Source organism: Pleuronectes platessa, chromosome 4 (assembly GCF_947347685.1).
Source record: "Pleuronectes platessa chromosome 4, fPlePla1.1, whole genome shotgun sequence".
NCBI classification, from domain to species: Eukaryota; Metazoa; Chordata; class Actinopteri; order Pleuronectiformes; family Pleuronectidae; genus Pleuronectes; species Pleuronectes platessa.
In genome coordinates this window covers 24,134,889-24,143,825 of record NC_070629.1, presented here as the reverse complement: position 1 = coordinate 24,143,825, position 8,937 = coordinate 24,134,889, and the positions used below count along the sequence as shown (strand labels likewise).

Below are 8,937 nucleotides of genomic sequence, written 5' to 3'. Positions count from 1 at the left end.
TGTAAATATGATAAAATCAAAGTGACCATTCTTCTTTTTCACGTTTTTCGAGGGGACTGAGGAAAGTAAAGTTAAAGTGAATGCATCTACATTATTATTAGAAATGTTATTATTATTACTATTATTATTATTAGTGTTATTATTATTTCTTACATTGTATGTCAGACAAATAAAAGCCTCATACATTTTACACAATGGGTGTGAAATGGCCCTTCTTGGCGCAGACAAGTGCCATTAAACTCCATGTCTGAAAAACCAATAACAACCGCCCTGATTCACCAAACCACTGCATTTCAGAGACATACCATCAGACACCCCCCGCGTGCCTCGTCCCCCTCTCCTCTGCTATAACTGTTCAAACGCACAATGCGCTCTGGACCGCTTTATTCAGCCTCACCACTCGCCTGCGTTTCCATTGGTCCCGTGAGGATGCGGCGACATGTGATTGGAGGAAAGTTTCTCTTCCAGTCCACACACCCCCCTGCCCCGCAGATATTCGTGATTCGGTGCCGCTGTGGTTCCAGTTGTTTTCACATCCCTTCACTAACAAAGAGACGTGGAGCTGCTGCCGCTTACGTCTCCGAGCCCAGTGATGAACATCTGACGCTTGATTGTACCTCGAGGCGAGAAGAAGAAGAGATACAGAGCAGAAACCCACTTGGCTTTCAAGAAGAACATCAATTAGGGGGAGAGTTTGGACTTTTTAAGTTTTTTTAAAGACTTAAACGTAAAGTGCGAAAATGGTGTCTGCCGGACTGGAGATCGTGGGACTGGCGCTGTGCGTAGTTGGCTCACTCCTGGTGATGGTGGCGTGCGGGCTGCCCATGTGGAAGGTGACGGCGTTCATCGAGGCCAATATCGTGGTGGCTCAAACAATCTGGGACGGCTTGTGGATGTCGTGCGTGGTGCAGAGCACGGGCCAGATGCAGTGCAAGGTGCACGACTCCGTCCTCGCCCTCGGCCACGACCTGCAGGCGGCCAGAGCGCTCACCATCATCTCCTCGGTGATGGGCGTACTGGGGCTCATGGTGACGATCGCCGGGGCGCAGTGCACCAACTGCATCCACACCGAGTACGTTAAAGCCCGTGTGGTGAACGCCGGAGGAGTCATCTACATCCTCAGTGGCCTATTTGTGCTGGTGCCGCTGTGCTGGCTGGCCAACAGCATCATATCGGACTTTTACAATCCACAGGTGCCCGCATCCAAGAAGAGGGAGATCGGCGCCTCGCTGTACATCGGCTGGGCGGCCACAGCGATGCTGCTGATTGGGGGGACGCTGCTGTGCTGCTCCTGTCCCTCTAGCGGGAACTCGGGATACTCGGTAAAATACGCACAGACCAAGAGAGCCACTCCGAACGGGGACTATGACAAGAGGAACTACGTGTAGCGGTGTGGCTCGTGGCAGGCGGTGCGTAAAAGTGCGTAAAAGTGACCTGCAGCTTTTTTTTTAAAGACGTTCTCTTTGCACCATCCTTTTTTTTTTTAATCAGAAATATGAACTTTGAAAAATCAATGGAAGCACCTCTGCTTGTTTTTTACGCTCGGACCGCAACTTCACACTTCCTTTTTGTATCTACAGGAGATTAAAGAAAAGACTAAGAGCCACAAGAGGTAGCTCACGACAAAAAGGAGTATCTGTGTTAGGTACCTGCTTTTGTGTGTCTTCGAAATTATTAGTGTTTTGAATTGTTTACTGTTGTAACTAAAGTTTTTTGTTTTTTCTTGAGGAACTCTTGCCATCAAGTATATTTACACTGTTCTCTCGCCCTGATGTGCGTCGTCAGCACAAACGTGTAGGCTACTGTAACTGAGAATAATTGCACTCTCACGCCGACATGTTGAGGACTCCGACAGTGTCCGAGGGCAACAAAGACCGATGGAGAAAAGTTCATGCATGGAGAAGCCCTAATAAATCCCGGACAGGCTTTTGTGTTGTCCAGAAGCTGATGGAGGTGACTTCGACGTTTTGAGGTCTATTTTTGGACCTGTGGATTCCGGAGAGCCTGGGGACCATATCGGCCACAATATGAAATGTTACAGTGCTTCATCGACCTTATTCAACCTGCTATGTCTCTTTTTCCAGTTTTGTCACTGCAGGAATAAACGTTTTCTGTTGGTTTGTTGACGTTTGATGTAATGATTCATTATTCATGTATGAAGATGCAATATCGTTTCATTTTTATGAAGATTAAACCCAATATATTGTCTGAAATCTGAAGTGTGTTCTTAAACAAATCAAGCAGAGGGGTGTGCAGAGGCAGGGGAGCCACCAGCGGCTGTGCGTAACGCATACCGTTCCCACCGTGAATCCATAAACCCCCATGGCGGGAGAAAGTATTTTGGTGAGCCATAGAAGTCCAGATGACAATGCCCATTCAGCGCGAGTGGGGCTCTGCTGTTCAGCTCACAATACTCCACAGCCCCCACCACCAGCCCTTTCAGACCACCCCCACCCTCCTCATCCGCAGTCAGTGAAAGGCGTCCAAATCAGAGCTATATGGAGAAGCTGCTGGAATCGTCTTCCCGCAAGTGACTCCATTTGTCGTCACTTACCCATCTCCCCTCCTCAGGATGGACCCCATGGCTGCAGAGAGCCCACAGCATCTTCAAGGCCACAATATGGAAACACTGGGGATGATGCTCTGCAGTTTTATAATAAAGATCTAACAGGGTTGTTTAATTTATGGAAACTATAGAAAAACTAGCGTTAACACAAGATATTTCTGTCTGTGAGTAACAACGCTCTTGTTTTAAACCGTGACTGGATTACCAAAGCTTATCCATACTTGTTTTGCTGGTGACTTAAGAATCTTAGCAGGTCATATGGCCTCTTAAAAGATGAAAATATGGCCACGCAGAAAATCTCCCTACAGTCAGGGGAGTGTTATTCAAGGCTTATTCACCCGAGAATATTCTACACATTCACAACAAATAGCTCTGGACCTACTTGCTATTGTAAAACATTTGACTTGAGCTGCTCCACATGGAACACGACGTTAAAATATAATTCAAACTATGATGTGAGACTCAGGCCTACGACAAAATGAACTCAAGGTCCACTCCCTCTTCTGGAACTTTTAATCATAAATATGTCATGGTCTTCATCAGTGACCATTTTTTCAGGAGCCATGGAGATGGGACCATAGGGATCTGTTCATCTTCATTTAGCTCTTATGATTGGATCCGCTCCACCCTCAGGACTCTTTGGCCTGTAGGAGCATGAAAGTTCACTCGTGTCCTCGGAAAGTTTTGGGCAACAATCTCAACTCAAGGTCCACTTACTTATTATACTTACCTTATTATAACCATATGATTTATAGGTGGTGGGTCTGAGGAAAAGTTGTAAGTGTGGCTTGAGCCTATTTTTGTTTGGTCAAAATATAATAATTTCAAACTACATATTTCCTATTTTTGATTTCAAGAATGATCTACTGATTATTCAGTTTGTTGATCAACCAAAACATTAATGGGCAATAATTTTTACAATCAAGACATTTTATCAAGAGGAAATGTTTTTTTTCCACTTTATATCCCTTCACTTACCTGGCGGTTATAAGATACATTACATGCTATATTCACCCAGTAGCTCTATGTTTTCTAGAAGCAGATGGGTGTGGTTTAGAAAAATTACCAAAACACAAGGAGGCTATAAAGTTTGTTTTGGGGATTATTTTCAGTAGAGGATAAATACACATTTAGTGCCCTTAATACTGTATGTTGGACTGACTCATAACAAAAAATATTGTGATCACATTCATCGTTATGAAGTAGCATGAATAGTGTGGTTCATCTGTGGGTTTTTAATACTTCTTCACCAACAATGGAAGTTTATGGCTCAGTGGAATAATCAGGTTTTAGCTACACAGACAATATCTGTTTGCTATCGATTGATAGAAATACGAAAAATATATAATATCACCAGACCTCATTGTCTCACACTTGCTGCTCAGTTGTCTACAGTAGGCGTCTCCACGTTGGGCTTTCTATGGCTTCTTCTACACAAAGACTCTCCCTGGACGGTCCAGTCTGGTCCGCCTCAGTGAGATGTTTTTGTTGGATTGTTAGTTCCACTCCTCTAGTCACCGCACAGAGGGTGACGAAGCGCCGGGTGTGTTTGTGTGGGGGGTGCGTGTGAGCAAGGGGTTAAGTGAGTGTGTGTGTGTGTGTGAGTTTTGGGCGCACGGGGTGGGGTGGGGTTGTGGGGGTGCACCTTTAAAAAGGCCCTCATTCCAATGAGACGAGAGGCAAACAGGGCGACGTCACTCAATGGGCGCTCGCCATGGTAACCAGCCAGAACCTGCTGTTGCCGGGTAACGAGACCCTATAATGTGGTGGTATGGATGAGCCCTAATAAAAGGGCTGGCCGGCAGACATTCCTGCCAGCATGGACACACACACACACACACACAACCTATGTACAGAAGTCTGGAGGGATTTACCTAAAGCCTGTAATGATCACTGCAAAAAGAGCTGTGACAGCAGAAACACGCCAGCTGCATTGTGTTTCGTTTTAAGAGCAAATGTTAAGTGACGCTATAAATGTTGCACACTGGGAACAACAACTCCAAGGGGAGGATAAAACATGAACAAATGAGTTGCTGATATCATTGTGTCCCGTAGAAACAGGTGATGTAACACACAGAGACCCGTTCTGACCTCTAAACTTGACCTCCCTGAGCCCGGTGGAGTGGAGGCCACATGGCTGAGGTCACGTGAGACCTGAGCCAGGCTGTGCACTGAGTTCAGATGTGTGCAGCTGCCTCTGAGGGTCATACGTGTTTTGGGGGTGAAGGTCGGGCGGGGCTCAGCGAGTAGTTTGTCATGATGTGAACTTTGAACTATGACGCTAGCCTCAGGTCAGACAAGACGAAAGCCTCTTCCCTTCAGCGACCAGGCGATGATCTCATCGAAGCCGAATCCCCTGCGTTTGATATGGGTCACAACCCTCAACCCCCGAGATCGTCACATTTAAAAAGAACTGGTTGCACAGTCAGCTGATTTTTAAGATATAATTTCATATGGCATGGATACAAAGCAGCCACAACAGTATTACATTTGCTCAAGTATTGTATTTAGCAAGATTTTTGTGGTACTTGTACCTTACTTGAGTCAATTTAATGACCTGTTGAGTGTGTGCTTATATTTATCTGGCAGCTATAGTTACAGTCAATTTACAGATTAAGATTTAATCTCAAAATAAAAAGCATTGTAATATATTAAACAAGCAAAGAGAAAGAAAAATCTGACTTTTGATTCAACGACAGTGAGGAAAAACTCATTATAATAAACCACAACAGGTCATATATACAATAAATGTAATAATATATTTAATATCATTCAAATTAGCTTCTCTACACGGTAATGCTTAAAAATAACCATCCAATGGCATGGGCTAATTGGAAAGGGATTATTACTAATTTCTCTACAGAATAAACACTTTAACTATGAGTAGCTACATGAACCTGTTGATAGTTAACATAATAGAGGATACAAATATTTATTCTGGATGATTCATAAAACAAAGGGGACTTAATTAGTGTTTGTACTGACTCACTCCGATGTGCGACAGAGTCAGCAGGTGCACACAGTCTGCAGACACCCCAGCTGGATAGCTTACTCACAGATAACTAAGCCAAGAGTCAGCAGGTGGTTAAGAGTGGAGGACAAATATGGCTTTGTGTGAAGAGCTAAAGACCCCGTGAGCCGTTTGTGTTAGAAACAATGTCCGAGCTCGAGTGGCTGGAGATGGAGATCAGAAAAAAAAACATGTTCTTTTCTCCTGTATGTCCGCAAGGTTTACGGCTTGGTGACTCGCGAGTTTTTGTTGCAGCCCAGTAGCACGACCAGGCATCCTGTTCAGCGGACAGCGGAACAGGAAACAGGAAGGAACATGGAGGGTGTGGAGGAGGAGGAGGAGGAGGGTGCAGTTTATGTGTCTCAGGAGATATCGGAGAGCCTGGTGGTTGGGTTAAAGCACTCCCAAAAATATACACGCCTCGCAAGGTAGTTTATATGTCTGTGCACAACATTCACCAACCTCTATAGTTGTCATTTGTTTGGTCACAGTTATGGTTACGCTGGATTCAACACTTGCAAAAGAGGATGTTCTTGCATTGCATCAGGGATTTAACCGTTAATGGTTCTTTCTTGGGTCAGACAATGTTCTTCCTTCTGAAGCTAAATAAACCATTACAAAATAAATGGGACTATCTGAAACGAGCACTCTCACAAAGCTGAAAACAGGACTGTGTTTCTGAGCCCACGACAAGTCTACATTTTGGACCTTGGACTTTACGTTTTTTCTGAGCTCTTTCAAATGTTTATGGGTCAAATGTGGTTTCTGGTGAGGGGCGGGTGGTGCTGATGGTCTGGAAGGACCAAGGATAGTAACTGTGAAAAATTGGAAAATTGACACATATCATGAGACTAACAGAAAAATCACTGGAGGAGAAATAGACATTAAACGAGTCTGAAAATGGCACAAAAAAGGACAAAAATATTTACACACCAGACCCAGTGGAGATGTGGCATCAGAACTTCTGAGGGTGGTGAGCTCAGCAAGTTTATGTTTTTTCCTCATATGAAATCAGAAATTAACAGAAAAAATGTGAAATAAAAGATGAATCTTTCAAAGGTGGAACTTTTGAACATTAGATCACTTTACAAAATCCTGATAGTGACGATCGAGCGTGTGCGACAGCTATGAAATGGACATTGGAGGACATTTGTGTCTAAACTTCTGTACTCCATGTTTGAGGGGGACTTTACATGAGGTTTTCCACAACGACACTAACACTTGTAGTTGGACGTAGGATCCAACTGCAGCTTTCAATCAGCTGACACTCACCTGGTCAGTGAGTGGATACAGGTGTTAGCATCGCTCTGTTTGCTACTGTTCCAGTGACAGATCAACCTGTTCAGCCCATCAATCGGCCTTCTCCCCTCAGCCGTCAATCTCTTTGGTCTCCATCCCCCCTCTTGCACCTCTGGTGAAGTGGGGCCACTGCCCTTTCCAGTGCTCTGCATCTGAGGAATGTACACACACACACACACACGCACACACACACACACGCACACACACACACACGCACACACACACACACACACACACACACACTGAGGGGAAACATGCCCCCGAGACAGGATGTATTAATTTTTACATTAGTTTTAAAAGTTCAGTGTGTAACATTTGGTGTAATTTGGTGACATCTTGTGTTAAATTTGCATGTTGCAGCTGAATACCCCTCACCTCTCCCTACCTTTCCAAACATAAAACGGTACCTGTTGAAACCTTCAGTAGTCATACAAACTCAAAAGGTGTTGAGCTTGTCCAGTCCGGGCTGAGGACCCGCTCCCTGTAAATATTTAAATATAATGGCTCATTCGCATTCCAAGTAAAGAAACATCTCCTCCTCCTTCCTCACGGAGCGGTCCGGACGGCTGGTTACCGGCCAGACAGCGAGCCAAGATAACCAGTGGCAGGGGCGGCTCCTGGTACAGGCGACATAGGAGACTGATTCATCATGACGTGACACATGCAATGTAAAACAATACATTAACGTCACACCATCATCCTCTAACCCCGGGGAAGCACCGGAGGTAGAAGCGTTGCGAAAAGCGCTCCGCCTCCTTTCCTCGTCGATGTTAAATACTTGGGCTGTTCGCACCGGCAGCGGCCGCGGCCACACAGACACGCACAAGCACATAATCTCCTGTGGGGGGGTGGCGGCTACAGGCTTGCGTAAGTCAGTCACCTGTGAAGACCAGTATCATTTACCCCTGAACCAGCGCGGAGAAATAATGACAAAAATGTTAATATAAAAAATTTAATATAAAATGTAATATAAAAACAATTAAATTAAATTAAATTAAATTAAATGGGAGAAAAAAAGAAAAAAAAACTGCGCGCGCACATCCTGCGCAGAAGCCCATTGCGCACATTCTGCGCAGAAGCCCATTGCGCACAGCCTGCGCAGAAGTCTACTGCGCACATCCTGCGCAGAAGCCCAATGCGCAGGAATTGCGTGCAGCTTCTTTTTTTTTTTTTAATTAAATTTTTTCCTGTTTTTATTTTGATTTAAATTTAAATAGTGTAATATATTTTGCAATTAATAGAGGAAATCCTGCCTATTTTGAGAGTTCAGTATATTGCCAGCTAGGCCACACCGCCTTATGATTGTTGGGTGGAACTAAGCACTACAAGATGATGGACAAATTATCGTGTGTGTGTGTCCTCATTTTATGCTGCTTTTGATAAACACTTCAGAGAAAATATTTTCTACTTTACTACATATATTTGACAGCCTTACTTACTTTTATATTTTTGGATTTAGATTTGGATGTAATATCCATAATATATGTGATATTCACAATATTGCTTTTAAATGCAAGGTCCGAAGTATTGAGAATCACACCTGAAACTAAACAGGGAGTTTTGACCTTAACTGTAACCGAACATTGAAATATTTATAAAAAAGTGCTGCCAAAAATCCATAATATTGATATTGATATGTAATTTCAGATAAGAAAGCCGCAGATTTACAACAACAGATGAAGTGTTTTTGTTAAAGAGTGATTAACAGAGTGTCCAGTGACAGCTCTATCTCTCGAAATATGAGAGTGGAGGAGTTGAAACTGGGAGTTTCAACTCCTCTCATGCCTGAGTGAGGTCATGTTTCCATATCGCATATAATCATATCAGCATTATAAGTATTTGGACACTTAAAATCATGTATTGACTTGAACACACACACACACTCTCACACACACACACACGCACACACACACACACACACACACACACACACACACACACACACACACACACACACACACACAGGTGAAGGCAGACAAGACAAAGTTGTGAGTGACGACCCTCTGCTGAGATGAGGCGGAGGCCTGGCAACATGAGGAATGTCTGGGGGGGATCAAGAGAC

The 8,937-nt window shown here is 44.1% G+C and overlaps 1 protein-coding gene across 1 annotated transcript; it reads left to right on the top strand.

Annotated features, from left to right (window-relative positions):
• Window positions 1-349: 349 nt before the first annotated feature.
• On the top strand, window positions 350-2,213 carry cldn5a (claudin 5a). Its single transcript, XM_053420431.1, has one exon. It carries the CDS (start codon window positions 741-743, stop codon window positions 1,386-1,388), a length of 648 nt encoding a protein of 215 aa, XP_053276406.1. The 5' UTR covers window positions 350-740; the 3' UTR covers window positions 1,389-2,213.
• Window positions 2,214-8,937: the final 6,724 nt, after the last annotated feature.